This window comes from Vigna umbellata, chromosome 4, assembly GCF_029865625.1.
Source record: "Vigna umbellata cultivar VRB3 chromosome 4, Vumbellata_1.0, whole genome shotgun sequence".
NCBI lineage: Eukaryota > Viridiplantae > Streptophyta > Magnoliopsida > Fabales > Fabaceae > Vigna > Vigna umbellata.
The window spans coordinates 29812302-29835339 of record NC_142168.1 but is presented as its reverse complement, the minus strand read 5'-3'; the positions used below and the strand labels follow the sequence as shown (position 1 = coordinate 29835339).

At 32.8% G+C, this 23038-nt stretch overlaps 4 protein-coding genes across 10 annotated transcripts; 2 read left to right on the top strand and 2 right to left on the bottom strand.

The window, feature by feature from the left end:
* Nucleotides 1-127: 127 nt before the first annotated feature.
* Nucleotides 128-3974, top strand: LOC124840145 (nuclease). Of its 5 annotated transcripts, none has more exons than XM_088112467.1 (6): nucleotides 128-395; nucleotides 528-601; nucleotides 709-829; nucleotides 919-1382; nucleotides 1460-1685; nucleotides 3224-3974. In XM_088112467.1, exons 4-6 carry the CDS (start codon nucleotides 945-947, stop codon nucleotides 3742-3744), a joined length of 1185 nt encoding a protein of 394 aa, XP_087968593.1. In that variant the 5' UTR covers nucleotides 128-395; nucleotides 528-601; nucleotides 709-829; nucleotides 919-944; the 3' UTR covers nucleotides 3745-3974. The 5 variants fall into 5 exon arrangements, with proteins under 5 accessions (XP_087968593.1, XP_047172113.1, XP_087968592.1 ...); XM_047316157.2 differs by having other exon boundaries at nucleotides 528-624; XM_088112466.1 differs by having other exon boundaries at nucleotides 128-419.
* Nucleotides 3975-7396: 3422 nt separating this feature from the next.
* On the top strand, nucleotides 7397-8728 carry LOC124840222 (uncharacterized protein At3g17950-like). Its single transcript, XM_047316237.2, has 3 exons — nucleotides 7397-7778; nucleotides 7932-8429; nucleotides 8544-8728. The coding sequence occupies exons 1-2, from the start codon at nucleotides 7695-7697 to the stop codon at nucleotides 8427-8429; spliced, it is 582 nt and encodes a 193-aa protein (XP_047172193.1). The 5' UTR covers nucleotides 7397-7694; the 3' UTR covers nucleotides 8544-8728.
* A 280-nt stretch (nucleotides 8729-9008) lies between these two features.
* On the bottom strand, nucleotides 9009-12806 carry LOC124840163 (uncharacterized). 3 transcript variants are annotated; one of them, XM_088113894.1, is made up of 4 exons: nucleotides 12534-12806; nucleotides 10054-12376; nucleotides 9866-9960; nucleotides 9009-9359 (listed from the first exon to the last, which is right to left on the bottom strand). In XM_088113894.1, the coding sequence occupies exon 2, from the start codon at nucleotides 12256-12258 to the stop codon at nucleotides 10678-10680; it is 1581 nt and encodes a 526-aa protein (XP_087970020.1). In that variant the 5' UTR covers nucleotides 12259-12376; nucleotides 12534-12806; the 3' UTR covers nucleotides 9009-9359; nucleotides 9866-9960; nucleotides 10054-10677. The 3 variants fall into 3 exon arrangements, with proteins under 3 accessions (XP_087970020.1, XP_087970021.1, XP_087970022.1); XM_088113895.1 differs by having other exon boundaries at nucleotides 9009-9321; XM_088113896.1 differs by lacking the exon at nucleotides 12534-12806 and having other exon boundaries at nucleotides 10054-11909; nucleotides 12227-12372.
* Nucleotides 12807-14378: 1572 nt separating this feature from the next.
* Nucleotides 14379-21651, bottom strand: PDF1B (peptide deformylase 1B). The gene is made up of 7 exons (XM_047316226.2): nucleotides 21410-21651; nucleotides 21191-21329; nucleotides 20315-20507; nucleotides 19380-19490; nucleotides 16417-16479; nucleotides 14844-14953; nucleotides 14379-14755 (listed from the first exon to the last, which is right to left on the bottom strand). The coding sequence occupies exons 1-6, from the start codon at nucleotides 21606-21608 to the stop codon at nucleotides 14855-14857; spliced, it is 804 nt and encodes a 267-aa protein (XP_047172182.1). The 5' UTR covers nucleotides 21609-21651; the 3' UTR covers nucleotides 14379-14755; nucleotides 14844-14854.
* Between the last annotated feature and the right edge of the window lie 1387 nt (nucleotides 21652-23038).

Sequence of the window (23038 nt, the reverse complement as noted above, 5' to 3'; positions counted from 1 at the left end):
TATTCCACTTTCAAACCAGTGCAACAGCAACCCACTGTGTAAATGACAGAATTAGCCTTCATGAAATTCAAAGAATTTGGGCCCGTGAAACACTTTAACCATTTAGAATTGCGGTTTCACTGCTTCTATGCTGACAAGCTGGGAGCGTGACGCATTTATCTAAGGTGCGAATTCGCCGTAATTGTTTGTAACAAGAGCTTGCGAATGTTCTCTCTTCATTTTGTAGCTGCGTTACTTGAACCTGTTGTGTGAGCAGAAGAGGTTTGAATTGCTGCCGCAATTGCGGTTATTTTGGTATTGCGCGAAATAACAGATAAATGCGACCATAACTGCGGTCGCGTTGACGTTGGTGCCACAATCGCGATCGCGAACAGTGTTTCAAAACATCGTGTGAGGTTGAGGCTCGTCTTGTTTCTAATGTGTGTACATTGATGGTGTTTACTTAGGTTTTCGTAACTTTTTGTGCATTCTTGAAGTTTTAGTTTGATCATTGCTAGTAAGTCACTCTTTGCTGCTGTTTGTTGTAGTTATTGTAGATTATACATTCACGAGGGAGATTAAATAAATACGAAGTTAGGCGCATGAAAAATTGTTGTTCCTGGTATGCTTAAGTCAGTACTTGAGGTATTTAAAAGAGCTGTTGTGAGCATTTCTCTTTTTTGTGCCGTCTTTAGTGTTTATTTTTTGATAAATGAAGCCTATATTCAGATGTGCCGGGAGTGGAGCTAAGCTCTGTTTGTAACTAGGCCATAATTGCCAAATTTGAGAAACCTTGTCTGGCTTTTAGTCCCACTCAAGTGAAAGAGAAAGGGAGGAAGGGGTTGAAAAGGTATGAATGATTGGCCATTGATTTACATTTTTATGGTACGACAAATTTCGTTTTCATACTTCTATCTACTGACATATAACATCTGTCAGAACTCAGAATCAGTCATAATTCCTTAATGGAGAGTTCTGAAGAGGAAAATGATGGAGTCTCCAGAAATCATGTCCCCAAGGAACTGATTCGTTTAGCATCTAATGGTGCAAAATTTGTTGACGAAGTACTCAATGGTCAAAATGAATGTTGTCTGGAGAGTTTTCGCATGGATAAACACGTATTTTATAAGTTATGTAATATCCTGCAAGCCAAGGGTTTATTGCGTCACACAAATCGAATCAAAATTGAGGAGCAACTAGCCATATTTGTGTTCATAATTGGACATAATCTACGGACAAGAGCAGTTCAAGAGTTATTTCGTTATTCTGGAGAAACTATTAGTCGTCACTTTAACCATGTTTTGAATGCTATAATGTCAATTTCACTGGAACTATTTCAGCCTCCTGGCTCTGTTGTTCCTTCAGAAATATCTGAAGATCCTAGATTTTATCCATATTTTAAAGTAAGATTTCAGAAATGACGTTGATCACTATCTTGTATGGGTTGATTTTGTCTTACTTTTTAAAAACTCTTTAATAGGATTGTGTGGGAGTAATTGATGGTATACATGTACCAGTGACGGTAGGTGTAGATGAGCAAGGACCTTTCCGCAACAAGAATGGTTTACTTTCACAGAATATTCTAGCAGCTTGCTCGTTTGACCTCAAGTTCCATTATGTTTTGGCTGGATGGGAAGGATCTGCTACAGACTTGCAAGTTTTTAATTCAGCAATTACAAGACGGAACAACTTGCAGGTCCCTGAAGGTAAATATTCTGTTATTTTATTTGGGTAAATTTATGTAAAATGCAGTTATGATTTAGGTTGTAATACTGTTTGAACTCTGCCTCTTGAATAAAACCAACTTCTAACACTCGGAAGTTAAAGTCATTCTATTTCAGTTGTATGATATACTGATTTGGAAGATCTGAACTCCTTTGGCCTTTTAAATTCATATCAATTTCATTCTTGTATCAAAAGTTTTATGCTTCAATTATGTCCTAAATAAACCAGAGTAACAAGATGTAATGTTTTTATAACCAACCCTTTCAACCAGCTACCCATTTCATTTTTGTATAAAAAACAGTCAATTACATTTCTTGCGCATTGTATATGTAACAATCCCTTCGAAATTAACTGTTGATATGGAATGAAACTTCACTTCCAGCTCAAAAAATGTTTTTGGTTCATTGTTGTGAAATTATGCATGTTATGATTCATCCCTTCTTCAAACCAAATAGAAGAAAAAAAATCTTCATGTTGCTCTCTGTTGGGCTTCTCTAACTTTGTGTATTGTTTGAACTGGTTTTTACTTATCCCCAAAAAAGTCGAGATTCAGTCTCCGTAATGTGGAAATACTAGACGTCAATCCTGTTGACTCATCCATTACTATATGAACAATTTTCCTTTAATTTTCTTGGGTCGATTTCTCGCACACTCAAAATCCATACGTTTCCTTTTCTTCTGTCCATTTCTCACACTTTCTTCGAATCCTGTTGATTCGTTGACCGTCCCTATGTTTGTTCTAGGCAAAGCTCAAAGAGATGATATAGGGGTTGAGCGGCTTCTCATTTTTTGGATTTGAGGATATTATGTTTTCTCCGCAAATGCCCATTAATTTGGTTTGAAAATAAAAAGCATGGTGTATTTGATTGAAGGGAAATAAAGGGAGAGCATTTTTTTTTTAATTTGATATCTTTTTGTTTAAAAGGTTATTTGGGTGGAGAGGAAATGAGTGGCCTCCAAAATCCCCCTTCCATCTATTTTTCTTTCCTCTGATATTGAGTGAATTTATAGGAAATAGTGTAATTTATAACTATTGGACTATACCAGCTAAATTGCTTCCTCATCTCCTTTAATATTAGTAATGATATTGCAGTGTGTGATTCATGTTTTCCCTTCCCCTTTCTTGAACCAAACACAAAAAGGAGACTCTCCCTTTTCCTTTTATCATTTGAACCAAACGTATTGGAAACTTTTACCATCTATCCTTTAGCTGCATCAAATTGAAGTTGATCAAGATGGTATATATTTCATTATTTAGCTAATTTCAACTTTTATTTGGTTGTACTTGAGAGATTGATGGTTAGGAGATGACAATGGCAAATGCCACCTTAGGTGATTGATTGGAGATGTATTCCTATGTTCACAGAGCAACTAATGGAAAACATTTCCAACTTTTTATATTCAAGACTTAATCGAAACATATGAAGCTAACACAACAAAAATGAAACATGATGCAAACTTAAGGGTCAAATGATTAATTATTTCCTATGACTTCCATACACTCTGTCCTATGATACAGGTAGATACTACATCGTAGACAGTAAGTATCCAAATGTGCCAGGTTTCGTTGCTCCATATTCCATTCCCTACTACAAGGAATTTCCCAGCGATTTCCACCCACAAGATGCTACAGAGCTATTCAATCAACGGCACTCAATATTTCGAAACGTCATAGATCGAACTTTTGGGGCTTTAAAGGCACGATTTCCTATATTGATGTCTGCTCCTTCTTACCCATTACAAACACAAGTGAAGTTGGTAGTGGCTGCATGTGCATTACACAATTTCATTCGCAATGAGAAGCCAGACGATTGGATTTTCAAGATGTATGAGCATGGTTCATTTCCAATGGAGGAATCAGAACCCCAATTAGAGATGGCAGTGGCACCAAAGATGGATGTCGAGAGCCAGACTCAGGCATCAGATCATACTTTTGATTCTGAAGAAGTTGTACATGATGCTTCACAGTTAAGGAACTCTATTGCTGCTGAAATGTGGAATGATTTTATCCAAGATTTCCCCCCATGTAAATTTCATTAATCAAGCTTATATGATCATATTAAGTTTTCATCTTCCTCAGGATCTACAGTATGAGACTGTTGTCATAGTTTACACTAGCGTTTTTTTATAAAACAGAAGTAGCCCTGTACATCACATCTCATCTCATAAGCTTTTGCTTTTAATTATTGTAAGATATTACGCTTCAATATTGGAGCCAATGATCCTTGGCAATAGATGAATTCAGTAAAAGGTCGATTTAGGAAAAAAAATCATTCAGATTTTCTACTGTGGACTTTTCTTCAAAAATTGGTTTCTTTGCCAATTTTTACTATCCAAATTTCCTATAGTTGTTTGAAAGATGTTTTTTTTTTCAGTACCTCCTCTTGTTACCAAGTGAGGTCATGTGAGTGACCTTCACATTCAATATTCATAGTCTGTTCAAGCCAAAAAGATATAGTTACATCTGGTGTACAGGGTACTCAAATGTTCATGGGACCAGTATACGGACATGGAATTGGGAATGAAGGTACATAGACAGAGAAGTGACTTAGCTTGAAAGGCTAATACATTGCTGTCATGTTATGGAACTTCGGCACGTGATTCAGTACGGTATTCCCTAAGACATTATGATATTCCTCACATTCTTCTGCATTGGTAGTTTTATGCCATTCAATGAACTTCAAAATGTGAAGTTACCTCGGACAAATATTTTTGTTACATAGATAATCATGTTAATATTTTACTTTAATTTAATAGGTCCAAAAAATTTCTTAATATATTCCCTACACAGTACACATGTTTGTTATTCATCCTTTTCAATTTCATATATTTCTATAACCATTTTAAGTTAGCAATGGTAAATAGTACTTGAATAGATACTAATTCAAGTTAACATATTTCCTGATTTTTTAAGATGGCAATGAAACAGGAAAACAGTGGAATGAAAATATTTGTCATATCTACTGTTTCTTACACGATTTTTTGAAGTGAGAAATATGGTAAAATAAGTTACTATTTAACATTTCTTTGTATAAAAAAAATAGAAAAAATGTTCTCAATTTTAGAAAGGCCAAAACCTTTATAGAATGAATGTGCAACATTTGTGCTTGAAACTTTTTCCATGAATCCCAAACCCCCCCAATTGAGCTGTAAAGTTAAAGAAAACTCAAACTCCACGTGAATTTAGTATGAATTTGGAAGGACCATGTGAGTTTGATGTGCTAAATCTCGTGCGCCATGTATGATGGCATAGCCTTTTTCCCACTTTATGCAATTCCCTTTTGATCATATCATATGACTCATGCACCATGGTGCCAATTCCACAATTTAAAATGAGTTATAACAACTCACAAGGTTGTATGAACATTTTGGTAACACTATGTATGAATGTTGTAAAAATATTAACCTAAATAAATCTTAAACTATCAAAAACACCTTTATAACAACGCTTTAACTTATTAATTGACTATCATATATAATGTTATGTTATGTATAAAAAAATATATGAAAATCTCTTTATCTATGATAATATTTTGATCTCTGAGTTTATTATTAATCTCTTTATCTTACAAGAGATAGTCTTCTAAAATCATCGATCATTTAATATATTTTTGTCGTTACTTATATAATTTTATTATGCTCAACTCTGATTGAATAAGAAAGAAAAAATACATGTAAAAAATGTAAAAGATTATCTAACATTCAAATCAATATTTAATAATAAAGATTTTGGATAAATATTTAACGGAATTCTTAAAAACTTACATTTTGTCATTATTACTAAAATTAATATAAATAAATGATTTTTTTAAAGATTTTATTGTATTATTTTATTTTGTCTTTCATTAACTTGAGTATCTAGTAAGACAAATTAAACTCTAATACAATTGTTTGAAATTTCCTTTTTATTGAAATTGGAGAGTTTCACTACAAATAAGATATGAATTGTTTATATAAAAAAATCTGATATCACACTCAAAGTAAAACCTTCAAACTCAAATGTTCGTTAATTGTCTTTTTCTTTTTTTTTTATATCTCAAGTTTTTCATTTTTTTTATTTAATATGAAACTTGGAATTCATATTTAGATTCTTAATACTTTCTATAAACACTTCTATCAGTTCAAACAGTTTGTAAGAGACTATTGTTGAATATATTAAGAAAAGAAAAACTACATTAAGCTTTGATTCAGCTTTTAGTTGGAGACATGGACAGAAATATACCATCATGTGAAAGTCTCTCTCAATCTAGCTTTGGCTTAAATTGAAGATTTGAATCACCATTTCCTTGTAACTTATACTTCTTACCTATTATAATTTATATTTTCTACCCATTATTTTTTAACAAGTATGACCTTGAGCATAGTTGTAACCTTCAAGTACACCATTAACGTAATTTTTTATATCATGTTGGTTATGATGTTTCAGTACTTAATACTTAATTTATCTCCTTACCTTTTCTTAAAATGGTCCATATTATAATCCATCTGTTACCACTCACAAGCATCATTAGGTTATCTCTCTGCACCCATTCAAAACTATGCTGCATGTTACAATAGATGTTAATAATTCAATTATTGTTTCTGCCCAATTTACAAACTTTAATTACACCAACATTTTTTAATGGACAGAAGTTATAATTTTCCTGAGTTTAATATTAAATCAATCTTATTAACAATTTTTTATAACATATCATAATTTATTAATGGTTCATATTTTTTCTTTTCTAATTTAAATGAAGTTATTCCATTCTTTCAGCTGAACTATATCTAAACTAACTCTAGTTGAAAGCCTCCAGTGTTTTCCTCCGTGTATTCACCTAATATTATTATATATTATTATATTAAATATAGGGTTAATTATGTTTTTTAAATTACTTTTAAAAATTTATGTTTTGTTTATACTTATATATATATATATATATATATATATATATATATATATATATATATGTATATGTATATATATTGAAAATTATGTAAAATATCTTTCTAACAAAATAGGACAGAATATTTATCATACAAAAAAATTTATAATAAATTATAATATAATTTTCATTTATCATTTGTTGAGGTTATCTATATAAAAATGCAAAAACGAAATAAGTACTATATTCTAATTTAAAAACTAAACATAACTTTAAAAATAATTTCAGAAAAAAATATTTAATTCTTAAATTAAAAAAAAAATGTTTCTTATTGATTTTCGCAAGGCTAGTAGTCTACTCAAAGTTTGCATCTTCAGCTTAAAAAACCATCTATATATAGGAACTCATTCCTTTCAAAACAAGAGTCATATAAAAGAAATCACATTTATGATAAACATTTTCCTTGTCCTCACACGTCTATCAAATACTAAGTTAAGCTATTGTGTGCAAAAAGTAAGGAGTAAAGAAAATTTTGTTCTGAGGAGAGAAAAGAGGAAAAACAATAATTGAGGCATCTTACCAATACATTTTGACTAATCCCTTCACCTTTTCTCAAATGTAACCTATAAGAAAGCAAACAAGGCTATAGAACCTCAAAAAATAAGCAAATATGACATCATAAGGCATTCCTTACCTTTTACATTATGGTTAACATTTGACTAAAGTCATCTATCCAAATATAATTAACTTAACTGCATTAACAATGTTCACAAAAGTTTCAAAACATACATTAAGAATGTAATTTCCAAGTTTGAATTCTATTACCCAACTCTCTTTTTATTTTGGTTTCAAAGAAAATGTCCAATTAAAAGTGGATTTGAAGTTTCCACCACTGATAATGATAAACTGATAATCACCCAAAGCAACAATCATTTCAAATGCATCCTATTCCTTTGATTCCAACATGCTTTTTCATCTATTCCTTCCTTATTGTGCATATAAACCTACAAATCTCAACCTCAAAAAGAGTCATAGTTGACACAATATAGTCTTCCCAAAACCTTCACCTCAGAGATTTTCTCTGCTTTCATCTCTGATCCATTTCTCACAAGTCATAACACAACAATGCTGGATCCAGCCACTGAATTGGTGCCACCACCATCTTCACCCACAATCTCTTCCATTTCTTCATCTGATCTTGACACTGAGGTATCATCATGTTCGATATCAGTTATTCATGTTGCATCTTTTAAAGTTCTCAGAAATCTCAAATTTTTTTCACACCCCAGAATTTATTTTTCCTTTTTCACTTCAGATTAATCAAAAGTTTTAATTTTTTCCTTTTGGGTTTTTGAATGATAGTCCACCGGATCATTCTTCCATGACAGAAGCACTACATTGGGGACTCTGATGGGAGTGAACTTCCCAACCATTACATTCAGAGTCCCATCGCAGCACCGGAACCCAAATTCCGCAGCCGAGGTCACCGGCGGTGCAAGGAGGACCGCCGCAGCAGTCAAAAAGAAGAAAAGGGCTACCATCGTGTCGACGTCGACAGCAGCGGAGAGACGGCGGAAGTGGTGGCAGCTTTGCCGCGATGGGGACACCAGATCGGCGTCGCTGGGCGAGTTTCTGGAGGTGGAGCGGCGCTTCGGCGACGGCGAGTTCTACGGCACGGCGGCGGAGCTCGAGGGGATGGTCGCCGGCCACCAGCAGAGGAACGGTGGAAGAGTGCTGTTCGTCGACGGGAGGGTTCTTCCGCCCACTGCCGACGTCGACGACGGAGCACGGGCGGCAGAGAGCCTTTGCAATCGGTTTCCTGTCGCGCTCGCCGGAATTTGCAGCGGCGGAGCCGCTTAGGTTGTTATGATAGCGCTTTTCAATTTTTATTTTTAATATTTTATAAAAAGAAAAGAAATTTTGTGGGCTTATTTTAATTTTTATAACTGTTTTTGGGTTGTTTGGCTTTTACAGATTGGAAGATTAAGATTCTTTTTGTCCGTGGTTTATGTGCAAAACGCAAGCTTTGCCTTTTGCCTTTTGGGCTTTTTACTTTTTCTTCTTTTGTTCTTCTTTTGATAATTGTGGTCCACCACCACCTTATAATTATCAATCACTAATATTATTAATACACAGACATTATGGGTGATTGGTCGTAATCATATGTTCCATTTAGGCCAAAAGAAAAAAAAAACTATATTAGAAATATATGGATTACAGAAAGATTTGGGTTCTTGCTAAAATGATTAACCAAAATCAATGTTCAAGTAAATACAAGCTTTCTAACTCAAGATTAACTAGTTAATTTATTCCATCTGGTAAAGTTAATTGTAAAGTGAATGAAAATTTAGGCTCCACCTGAGTCATACAAATGTTATTTACATTCTTTTAATATAAAAATGTCTTTCTTTTGATTCAACATTGATATTATTAGCAACCTTTGCCCACGTTCAATGCTTTAACATACATTTATACTGAACAATGAAATCAACACATCTAAGAGTAAATTCAATACAGAAAATTGGGTTTGAATTTTCAACCCTCAGTTGAATCTCAATTTCTATCTTTCTTCTTTTAAAAAATCTAACCAGAACAAGCAATTATTAAAGCAGTACAATTTGCACCAAGGATTACAGAAATAACATTAATGGTGAACAACTTTTGGGGTTCAGGTCCTTCCACACCAACTGTTTATGCTCATGAACTGCCCTTTTAATTTTTTTGCTGTGGTTTCCAATTCCCTTACCTGATCCTGGTAGTTCAACATATTCAGAGATAGTATGGGAGAGCCTAGCAGAAACATTAAAGAAGCCTTAATGATTTCATTAAGAATAAACTGATAATCGACATCTTCTGTGACAAACCAGACATTCATTGAAAATTGAACTCCAATACGATATGCTGACATTTAATACGTAGTTACATGTCAATCCAAATTGTTCCTCCAGCAACAAGTAGTGTTCATTAATTAATTCAAATTGGTAGATGTAAAAGAGATTATAATACATTATGTATATTCTGGTAGAACAACAGAGGAAGACATATGAAAGCTCTTGAGAGACTAAAGGAGAGCAAGAAACCTTCATCGAAGCAAAAAATAAGAATAGAAATAAAACATAAAAGAAACAACCACAGAAATTTAAAAAGCAATGTACATAAAGAAAGTTGACTCTTGTTAATTACATTAGAATTTACATGCTAAATCTTATATGCACTATTGTTGATTTAAGAAATAGATAAGTTATTCCAAGATAAATGTAAATTGCCTGAAATATTCTCACAAAAACATTGTTTACCTCAAGAGAGTGCCACCTTTCATGAACTATTCGAGATGACCATGCAAGACTATATGCAACAATGAATTTTCCATGGGTTTCAACCTACATCAAAGCTGCAAAAATGATTTGCTAAGCATTTATCCAAACCTATCTTTATGGAAGTATAGAAGTATAGATTTCAGCGAGAATTAGCTGCTGTATCTCACCAGGTTTTATCATTTGTTCGGATCTCCAGCAAACATTTCTTGAAGTAGCTCCTATGCTTTATCATTCTCATTTTTACGTCCATTAAAAATCTCACTACTTCACTGAACAAACCTTCTAAGCAGAGTCCATTGATAATGGTGTTACATGTGACAACATTAACAAGTTCAACCAAAATGCTGAAAAATCTCTAGTGCAATGTTAAGTATTTGATCTCTGTAAAACCAACCCATTGGGCAATTTGCACCTGTCAAAGAATTATTTTTTGACAGCACTGAATTAAAATAGTCACCTTGTCGAGTTGCTGGTTTTGAAAAAAACCATCTAACAAGATATTGTAACTTGTAAGTAATAGATGGCCATCCATTATCATATACATATATCATCCACGAGTTCCCATGCAGATGAGATTCTCCCAGATTCCTGAGCCATTAATAGCAAAGATGAGTTTATAGAATCAAAAATCAAACTGTTGCAACCCATATCTCTGAAGAGATTCATAGCTTCTTCCATCCTTTTACCCTCGCAATATTCATCGATCAAGATGCAATGGCTAAAACCATAAGAAGTCAATCCCCTTTCAAACATTAGGTTTAATAATAACTTTCCCAGAAAACATGGTGTGCTTAGGAAAAAGCATCTAACAAGACATTATAACTGATAACATTAACTGGCATACCACCATCATGCATCGCATAGAAAAGCTCCCATGCATGAGAGACTCTTCCAGATTTACACAACCCATCAATGAGGGAATTATAAGTTACAGAATCAGGAACCAAATTTCTGTGATCCATTTCTTTGAAAAGGTTCATGGCTTCACCAATCCTCTTACTCTTGCAATACCCATTAATCAAGATGTTATAACTCGAAACATTAGGAGTCAATCCCCTTTCAAACATTCGGTTAAATAATCCAATTGCATCGTCCATAAGTTGAATTTTGCAAAGAGCATCTAACATGATATTGTAAGTGATAACATTAGGGGATGGACCACCATCACAAATTGCACTAAAAAGTTCCCACGCGTAAGAGATTCTCCCAGATTTGCACAAGCCATCAATAACAGAACTGTAAGTTACAATATTAGGAACCAAATTGGTGCAATGCATTTTATTGAAGAGGATCAAAGCTTCATCAATCCTTTTAATCTTGCAATACCCAATAATCAAGATGTTATAACTCCAAACATCAGGCACAATATCCCATTCAACAAATGTATCAAATAACTTTCTTGCCTCATCCACATCATTGTACAAGCAATATCCACTCATCAAAGTGTTGAAAGTAACTACATCTGGTTGTTCACCTCTTTCAATCATCAAATTACACATATCATGAGCTTTAGTGAACATTCTGTTTTTACATAATGCATCAATTAGTATGTTATAGGTATAAACATTTGGGTTGACCTTTTTGTCAACCATATCACACAACAACTGGGTAACTTCTCGCCACTGCCCCAAACTACAAAAACCATGAATCAGACAAGTGTAAGTAAAAATATCAGGACTTATTCCCCGGCCAACAATCTCTGAATATAAACCATACGCCTCAGTTACACATTCATCTTTGCACAAACCATCAATCATCATATTGTAGATTACTACATTAGGCCTAACCATTTGCACTTCCATTTTCTGCAGGAACTCAAAGGCGTCTCTTACCTGTCCTATTTTACACAGCCCATTGATCAAGGTCCCATAACTAACTTCATCCAACAGGAACCCCTGAGCCACCACGCTATCATGAAAGTCCACTGCTTTCCTAACCTCACCATTGACACAAAGCCCTCTCATGAGCGTGGTCAAGGTTACTGCATTGGGCTGATAACCCATCTTGAGAACCATGCCCAACACTGAAAAGGCAAAACCCATGTGACCCAAGTGACAGTAACAATTGATCAAGATACTCAAAGACACTATAGAAGGGGTGAGTCCTCTCAACCCCATTTCTTTAAACAATGATATAGCAGTAGAGTAATGCTTCATCTTCACTACTGACCCTAAAATCATGTTAAATTCTACAACAGATGGAAGAGGGTGCATAGTGATTAAGCGACTGAATAAGGCCACAGCATCACCAATGGCATCAAACCCAGAATTGCTTTTGGCGTTATGGTTTTGGGAATTAGAAAAGAACCTCAGAAAGACACTAAATTTGGGAATGGCATACCTTAAGCTTGTTGTCTTAGCAGTGTACGACATGACAATCTTCCTTCCAAGTATGACCAAGATTGGATTTTTTTTCCAAGCTTCCACTCAAGTGCTCTATCCAAACTTCGAACGAAGAATCAGTTGGTGTGAACTTCACAAAACTCATCTCCTGCGAAGATGCAACCAATAATTGAAACCCATTCAGAATTTTGAACCACTAACCCATACAACCTTTACACAAAATGGGTAGGTGGCAAACTAATTAACATTTTCTTCTTACATATGCATCTCAAATTATTAATGAATAAAAATTGAATGCAACATACCTTGTTCCGTGAGGGAACACTTTCTTCTTCAAACGCCCAAACACACAAGTGGGACTTGCCAGCAGCAGCATCTCCTCTGTGAGCACACACGCCGGTTTACATTAGGTTATTCTCTCCTCTCTCTGTATACTCTTTATTTTTGTTCCAAATTTGCGTCTTCTTCATTTGTTTCTTGTTTGTGATTTCTCTGACTAATTTTTCCTTCTTCGTCATGCAGGTGAAATGTTTGCTTTTAGCACAAACCAGCTTGGTTGCAAACAAAAATCTCATCTTGTTTCTATAATTGATGATCTTAAATTTAAATATCTTGTTTAAACTTCATATTGTCTCAGATAAATAAATAAAATCCAATGTTTTCATTGTGAAAGTTTGTTCGTGGAAAAGAATGAATATGAAAAAAAAAACGTAAAAATAAGATTTTTTTTTAATTAAGAAAAGATAATGAAAAATATAGAAAAATAGGAGAAGGTTCGTGAATGATTTAATTAATGTAAATAATAAAAGAAATTCTTTTTTAATAATTGAAATTATAAGACTAAATTATAGTTATATTAAAAATTATTATTACTTTTTATTTTTTATAATAAAACTAAATAAAACTATTATTATATTATTCATAAAATTAAATATAAATAATTTTTATAATTTTTTTAGATAGTTTTATAATAAAATAATTGAGTTTAAAAAAAATCCAATTGAAAAAATTGGTTAAATTTAAAATAAAATATGATTGATTAGTTAAAATAAAAAATATTTTAATTGATTAAGTTATTTTAAATTAATTTCATTTAATTATTAAATTATAGTATTAATATAATTAATAATATTAATTTTTATTATGATTATTTTTTTAATGTTTTATTAATACTTAATTTATACTTTTTTACTAACTTATTTCATTTGTTGTGGTTTTTTATTTCATTTATCTTGGTTTAATTTGGTTTGGTTAATGTTATTTTATTTCATAACATGTTTTGTGTCTCTTGTGTTGTTTTTTCTATTTCTTTTTATTTGGTTTTAGCTGATTTCTTTTATTTTATTTTGTTATTAGAAATTTATTTGCTTTGATTTATTTTTTGTTTCTTTAATATTTCTTTTTTGACTGACCTTGCTCTTGTGAGTGTTTTTGTTATTATGTTAAGACGCTGCAAATGACTTCAATAAAATTACATTCTTTGGATTGACAATCCCCTTTTAAATTTAGAGGAAAAAAATTATGGTATAAATCATTACTCTTTAAATTGCAGAGTCAACATCTTGCAAAAGAACAACATGGGAAGGAAGAAGATAGAGACTATGAAAAATCAATTGATGATTCAAAGCATCAGTCAAAAGGGCTCAAGACTCTACCTTCTACATAAGAATCAAATTCACACTCTTTGTTCAAACTAATATGAACTATTTATAGCTTAATGGAATCAGTTAAAACTCCCTATTGTGAAATTTACGACAGATTCAAATAGCTTTTATAGAAAATAAGCCAAAGCATGATCTGCAGAGAGCTACATAAGAGTGTGATGATTCATTCAAATTTTGCATTACACAAACAAACTCCATCAGTGTTTAACCAACGTCCACCTCCATTGGTTCATCCACAAGAATGAGAATATGGTAAAAGCAAGGTTAATTATAGAGAACCACTTACTCTATCCATTCTTCCTAGTATGTAGAATCACCCCTGGGACAAGTGCCCCCAATAATTCACTTGAAGACATCCAATGCCTAGATATCAAAACGAGTTAAGAGACACTAAAGTACACAACTGCACTGAAAATTAAAATGCAAGTATAAAATCCAAAAGCCCCATCCACACAGACAGTGATAACCATTCAAGACTAGTGAAGCTATGAAACTAAAATTGGCCCTTTTATTACAAACAATTATTGCCTTTGGGATGTTGAGAGCAAACCATATAAAAAAAGGTTTTCTTCCATTCCATGAGCTGTTATCAGGTAATAACTCCCAAAATAATACATAGTAAATGCCTATAAAAATAAAAAATCAACTCCACAGGTGACCTCAAGAACCACAATTAAAACCAATAAATCAATAGGAAATATCTCTTCGAGACAGTTCTCTTCTTTAGGGCAACATGAACAACTGACGCTGGCATTGTTTATAATAGAGGTGTCTTGTGATCAGTATGCATAAACAATTCTAGACAAGGAAGTCCACCCTGAGAAATGTCTTTATGTGATAAATTCAGTGTTATAAATATTGACCTGTAAAATAAGTAAGCCGTTTTCAGTTCAATGTAAACTCTTAAATATCTATGCTATTGAGAAAAATAAAATTTATCATAGAAAAGACCTTGAAGATAATCATTTCCCAAAACCAACCGCAGCCTTTCTCTTTTTGCTGTTCTCTACCTTTTCAGGGCTTGGGAGTCCAGTCATTCCCTCGTACTTTTTTTCTAGGGCCTGTAATAATTTAACCAAAACCGAAACATTTATTAACAGTCTTTCTCTAGAATTTAATTCCTTTGAACTCAATATAGACATCATAGATCTTTACTTTGTGCAACAGATGAAATAAACCGTTAGAACTGTGATAAATATTCTTGAATGATTAATTTGTGTTACTCTTACAACAATGAAAGTTTTGAATAAACACCCATATTCTATTGAATGAAATGCAAATGATAAGAGGAGATTTTGTTTCCTCTAGATAAGATCTTTGTTGCAAACAAACCTCTTTTAATGTAGATATTATTTCCTGTATATGTAACCACTTTTACTAGATATATAGCTAATCCACAGACCCCTTAAGGATTTGGGAAAACATCATACCATTGATTACTACAGTTAACAAATCTAGTTGTTATATCTCCTATCTTGATCTTCTCTCTAATAAAGTGATAGTCCAGTTGAATGTCTTTGGTCCTGTCGTAGAACATTGCATTAGATACAATGTCCAAAACTGCAGATTATCACAAATTATGGTCACTTGTATAAATTCTTCAATCTTGAGTTCCCCAATGACCTGTTTCAACCAAATGAGTTCGCCAGTAGCTACCTCCATCTTCTTATATTCAGCTTTTGCACAGGTTCTTGAAACTAAAATTTTGTTTTTACTCTTCCCGGATATGAGGTTTTGTCCTACCATTATACAATACTGGAAGGTGGATCACCATCACTATATTATGCTATCACATAGACTGAGTCACTTGTTCAAGTTTTTAAACACAATTGCTTTTGGTCAAGTGTGAATTCTGACAGACTATTTTTACATCACCCACACCCACCCAACAAATCCAAATATAACCAATTTTTTTATTTCAATAATATCCAACTTGATACATTCAAACCAGTTATTCTCAAAATAGTTTAGCTGAGTTTCAGTTTTCTTGACCAGGCCTACATGCAGCCTTATCTCCACAAGTAGATATATTATTTTCAAGATTTGAACTTATGACATCCAAGTCACAAGGTACCTTATACCTTTCACAAGGCTCGCTCTCTGACAGAAGTTTTTCTATCTTTTTTAAAACAAGTAAAGTTGGGCTACAGATAGAAATTAGATTTTTAGTTTTGATTACTACGGGCTTAATCAACTCCACCTTACAGTAAGTACATCACAAATCATAGCTAAAAACCTCATCACGAAATGACTCGTCTAGCTTATTTATGCAAAGAAATGAATATTTTCTAAGAATGTATTATAAAATCAAAGGAAGAACTTGAAAGGAATAATCTGAAAGAAAAAAGATTCTTATTAAGCAGCACATCAGCCTCCATATATAGAAAACTCTAATCATAAAGTAATAATTACAAAGAGATATCAAGAACATTCCAAAAACTTCTGGTAGAACACTTAATAATCCTTCTAACAATAGAAGATATATAAGTGACAGAGTGGCAAAACAGGAAAAGGATTTTCTAACCTGTAATTGCCCACGAATACTATCAAGAACATCTTCACTCATTCTGTCAAAGAAAAGAATTCCCTGTAGACACAACAACAACACGTAAACATATGCTCAAATTTACATTAGTTTAAAATTATACCAAGTCATTACATAAAATTAGTTTAAAAAGCTCAACTTTGAACTAATTTTGCATTACAATCAAGTGAATAAATTAATAAAAGATGTTGAAAATCAAGAATTAATAGGAAGAAAATAGTATACATTTAACGTATGTGATTTGACAGGATTTTGATAATTGATTCAAAGGAAACGGAATATCCTCTAATAATGTGTAACTAATACAATCACTATATAAATCAGACCCAAATGGTGTCATTCAGCATATGAAGTATAATGTCTCAAACTTTTATTGTTTAGCATGGTATCCAAAGCCTTATACAGGAACCTTCAAAGTCATACCTACTTGATTTGTCCACAGTCCCCACCCAATGTTCAAACTGTTTTGTGGACCTTCTTTGGTTTACCCTCTTGCTTGTTGTCTACAATCGGATGACTTGTTTTCCTTCTCTCACAAACTTTTGGGGCTTCAACATAGTCATCACGACTATTTTGGCTGCCCCTCGACCTAGAAAACCCATTAATCAACTTGTCCTTGCTCGTCCTATCTAGATTGAGCCAAAGTGTGACGATAGAAGCACTCACAAGAATGTGTGCAACTTCTTTGGCTTGCCAAACAAACAACACACTTCATCAGTGCGTATCTTACCATTTTTGGTTGCACTTGCTTCATGTGGGTTGCTTCACTAAAGCACATTTACCCTTGGAGTTTCATCCCCAGCAATACATCCTTAAAAGCACACCACAACAACTTTGATTTTTTATTTACTTTGTTTGTTAGCTATAGGTTTTGTTTAGTGACCTACAAAACAATGTAAAAAATAGGGATGACACCCTTATCTTCCCAACTAAATTGAAATCACACCCCTACTTTCTTCAATTTTCCCCAATTATAAGAAAATTGTATGGTGTAAACTACTCAACTTGGGCTTCCAACGTCTCTTTCTGGAATGGTTGGGGTATGAAGAGCATCTCACTAGTACAAGTGTTGATAAGTGTTCGAATGACAGGGTTAAAAACGAGAAAAAACACATTATATCTAGAAGAATCACAAAAAACATTACAGGACAGGTTGTTCTTTCTCACCAAAAGAGTCCTTATTTTTCTTTTTGTATTCTCTGGACTTGTAATTTTTAGGATTTCATTCTTTTAATTTTATGTGCAATTAGTAAAGTTTAGATTAGGTTTAGTTGGGTTTATCAAGCCTAAGAAGACACCGAAGAGATGGCTAACAACAATGCAAGGAGTGCAAGAAGAAAAGAAGAAAGCATTAGGCAAAGGCCAATTGGAGGTAGTCGACATTCTTCCGTGAGAAGGGACAATGAAGGCATGTTAACACGAGGCATGGGAAGCATGTGCAGGCGTGGAGAGCACCTCCTAACTTCCTGCCAACTTCCAAGATTATCATGATTTCTTTTGTAATTTTGAATTTCAAATTTCCCTTCTTTTTAGCCTTTGAATTTTCAACCACACTTGAGATGATTCTAGATCCCTCATTTACATGTCATTTGAAGTACATTTAGTTGACAATTGATTGCAGTTTCCAGATAACATTAGGCTATATATAGTAGTCAAAATCGCGATCCAGTAAGATCGTACAAGCCTACTATCTTTTTCACCCACTCTGATCTCACTTTACTTAAAAATACAGCTGCATATCTCGTTCCTGTACAAAAATTGGATTTTGAGTCATTGCTCAAGGTCGGACTGACGTTAAAATCAAGGTAGACAATAAGTTAGTCATCAACATTGTCCATGATCTAGGACATGACATGACAACAAATTTTGAAATTGACAAACATTTTATCAAAAATAATCTAGACAAAAGCCTTGTCGTTACAACTTGTGTCCTTGCAAGACTTCAGTTAACACACTTTCACTAAAGGTCTTCATTAGAACAGTTTCAAGGATCCTATGAAAAGTTAGGAATGATCGATATTCATTTACCAATTTAAGAGGAATTATTGTAAATAGTGGTTTATTGGGACAAAAATATCTTCAGTGTCTACGTATTGATTATGATAAAATATCTTTCCAATTTTTATTTATTTTAGCATATATTGCTTTCATATTTTAGAGAGATTGATTGTTACAAATAGAGGAGCTGAGAATGTAATTCCTGTGATTGTTATCAATAAAATTGTTTTCTTGTTTCCTTGAGTAGGTCAAGTATTTTAGAATTCCTCATATTTTTGGAGAAGCTATCAGGTGTCCTAATAGTTTAACTAAGCATGGTATTATGGGTTTAGCTTTCATTTGGTGGGAGGGTGTTCCTCCATGCATCTGTTGTGATTATTGTGGAGATAGATCAGTCTTCCATATTTTAGGTTTTCCTAATGGGTTTAGTTTGATTCCTCTACTGTTGTAGTTCCCTTTCTTTTTTATTAATAGTATTAGGGATGTTGCATGTGATTAATATAGGTTGTGCTAACTAGTTAGAATTATAACATGTAAAGCGATGCCATAGCATTCTTATCTTGATTTAAAAGAAAATAAGAAAGATACAAATCATAAAATATAACAAAACTTGGAAATCATGCTCAAGAGGTGCAAGGTTTTATTTGTTCTATTGTACAGTAATGATATGATGAGATATTTATAATATTTCATCTCTATCTCCAAGCTGAATTTTCATAGTATTTTTTACAAAACTTTGTCAATAATTAAAAAAACCCTTATATAACAATTAAAATAAATTCAAATTATATTTTATACATTCAAAGATATTTATCTATTATGAATATAATTATAATATAACCCATGTATTTAAAAAAAATATTTGTTACGATTTTTTGTTATATAAAAATAAGATGCTCAAACTAAAACACTAGTTGCTTTAGTTATCGAAGTTTGAAGCACACCTGTAGATGATCAAATTCATGCTGGAATATTCGTGCAGGAAGGTCAGACAAGTTGACTGAAAATCTAGTTCCATTAACATCACGTGCATCAATCTTCACAGATTCTGGTCGCTAAACCACAATTACGAGACAAATAAGTAGGCATTAGAGTAAATAAACATGAAACAAACGACAAGATGGCTATATTCCTGCGGTTGAGCACATGTTGAAAGCAACATTAAAAGGAAAAACAACTTAAGATATATACAAGACAATTATAACGTTAGGGTATAAAGATCCTGTATCAACCAGAAAAATAAAGTGGTGTAAACAACACTGGTACAAGGAAAATTGAGCATTGTCCAGCACATCCCCACATAAGTCAACAGATAGAAACATAGGAACCAGTAGCACACTGTACTAGCCTCTGACCCTGCACTGGCACTGAATCAGATCAACAAAGACAACTAGTGCACTGTGTTGGGAATCCAAGTGTGAGTTTAAGTCCAACACACTAGAGAAGACAGGCAACACCAGTACAGATGGGATGTGCAAGCACAGAAGAGGAATGCTGGATAACATATTTTGTTAAAAGGGAAATGCCAAAATTATGGTTGGAAGAGCCAAGAGTGCAATTTGGGTCCCATAGGTATTTTGATCCAGCTTGGAGGATCACATGATCCCTCCATTTATTTGTAAACACTACAATCCTAGATGACTTCACAACATGTTCTAGAGCATGATCATGATCTTTCAGGCCATTAAAATTTGTAGAATCATGCATACTGACAAAATACCATGATTTTATGAAACATGACTCAGTATTCAGCAAGCACGATAAACTTTTCAAACTGACTAAAATTCAAAATTTGCTACTCCACTTCTCCAAAAACAGGTCTAAAAGGAAAGATACAGTCAAAAGAATGGTGTAAAAGAAAAGGATTTTTGTTAGGTACCTTTACATCAGCATTAATTCCAGGGAAAGATAGGCAGCCCTCGTTGAATAGGGTCAATTTCTTTGAGTATTTGCTAACCCTTGGGTTTACAAGAACAATCTCCTCTCCTTCACCACGCTCACCAACTGGGTTGAACACCATGAGTTGAACATTAACTCCCACTTGAGGTGCAGAGAGACCAATACCATCAGTTCTGTGGGAAGCCAACCAATATTGTTAACAATTCAACTAATTGAGAATATGTTATTTGAATTACAATATAGATTATATTGACAGTAAAATATGAATTAATAGAGCTTATTCATATTCAACATAATTTAAAATATATTGCATGCTTAGTTCCAATTTAAACTGCCTTCTCTTACAGTAGGGGTATTTTAGATAAAAGTTCTAAACAAAATACAGTGTTTGAAACAGCAAACTGCCCTCAAATTTCTATTATGGTTGATATTGCTTACAATAAAGAACACTCTTATATTGTAAGGAAACATCCGTTGAGAAAAATATTGTCAGGGTTTGTTGAGTAAATTTTCTTTTTGTCTAGTATTAAAAAAAGAGAGGAAAAGTAGCCTATATAATTTGAAAATCAATCTTCACAACGGTGCTTTAAAAAAAATACAAGCTTTCCTTCCAAATTAGAGCAAACACTGAAATGCACTAAAACCCGAACATTCCACAAATGGCATATCGCTCTGGGGGTTAGAACCAAGAAAATGAACAGAGGTAAAGCCTTGGGTTCGAGCTCAAACCCAACTGATGCCACATTTTAAATAATTCAATTAAAACGAAAAGAAAAACAGAACGTAGCAGTAGCCCACCATAATTCTACTCAGCTGAAGCAAAAATATAAACCACTTCAACATTAAAAAAACTTACTTGTACATAACATCAAACATTTCGTGGACAAGCTTCTTCAGATTATCATCGAAGGTAACTATGCGCTTATTTTTGACCCTCAATTTCGGGTCTGGATACTCCACAATTCTCAGGGGTGGCACAAATTCAAAATCACCAGCTTCAAAATCATACAGAGAGACTAAGGCTTGAGAAAAAAAAAAAAGAGATAGGGTTGAATCAGTGGACTGTAGAACTTACGAGAAGCAACTTGGTCTTCAGCTGGTGAGAAACTAGGCTTGGTCATGGCGCGTGGAGGAGCTGTTCGAGGAGATTTTGCAGAGAGGGTCCGGTTCAGTGAGGAGGAATAGTTGAAGCAGCGGTTGGAAATGGCGGGAAGAGCTGAACCGAGATGAAGAAGAAGAGGGTGAGTTGGGTGGAGACACGTGAGTGAAGCCATGGATGGTCACAAAGTCAAGTGATTCACATTGTTTGATGCTCATTTAGACATGTAGATAATATTTATCAATGTACTGATAATTATACTAAAAATATTTAGTATATTTTTTGTTATAAAGTATTTATTAATTATTTGGAAGCAAAATGTTTAATAGTTTTATACTAATAGAAACTGAAAAAATAAATTAAAAGGAAATATAAAACAATGACCATTTGGATTTTATAGTAAACTAGATCGAAATGTATTTGATTCTTGCTTTTGTTCAAGTGATTTCTTTTAACAAAAAAAAAATTAATCATGTAATTGAATTTTTATAAAAATACAAGGTTATAAACTTTAGTTATTATATAAGGCTTCCTTATTAAAGCAAAACTTACAAAATAATCTTAAAAAAAAGTTACATGGTAAAATCTATTTTAATTAAGATTTCAAAGTAAAATCATGTAATCCTTGCATTTTAAATGTCCTCCCACCTTCATTTTGATTTCTTTGTATGCATATAAAGTTGAATAATATACTATTTTTGTATTCATTATTAAGTAAAACAAAAAAAAATTACTGAAATATGTCTGGTTCATTTTTAAAAAAAAAAACATTTTTCTTGGGATATACTTTTAAAGCTAATTTATATCAAGGTTTAATATCTTATTTTGTCCCCAGTTTCGTTCGAAAAAGTCAAATTAGTCCATCCTTTAAAAAATGTGTCAATTACGTCCTCACTTAATAAAATTTGCATCAATGAAATCCCTATCGTTAAATCCGTACAAACAGCGTTAATTATTTTTCTCTCTTATTAAGTAACATCGTTTGTACGGATTTAACGGAATGGATTTCATTGATGCAAATTTTATTAAGTGAGGACGTAATTGACGCATTTTTTAAAGGATGGACTAATTTGACATTTTCGAACGAAACTGGAGACAAAATAGGATATTAAACCTTTATATGAACAGTATCAAGTTACTCTTTGAATAAAAATTAAAGAAGAATATTTTTAAATTTTATAATCTATTTGCGTACCCTTATCTTAAATGTGTTCATAAAAGAATATTATTATAGGAAATGTTTTGGTTAATAGAAAACATGAAAAGTGGAGAAGAAAACCTGAAATAAAGTGATAACAAATTAAACAAAAAAATAACATAATTGTGCATTGACATTGAATTTCACTGATTAAGCTTAAATTTGTGATTTCTTTTGTAATTATCTATTTTATTATATATTTCAAAGGAGTCAGTTTTAAACCTTTTGAAAGAAATTATCACTATTGGAACAGAATTCATGAATTTCATTTCATAAAAAATAAAATAAAAATCAATCAATGAATGAATTTTTTCTATCGACATTAATTGTTAGTATTGTATTTTATTAATAGCAGAACTTATACCCATAATATCTCTCACCCTTTTTTTTAACTTTAACACTAAGCC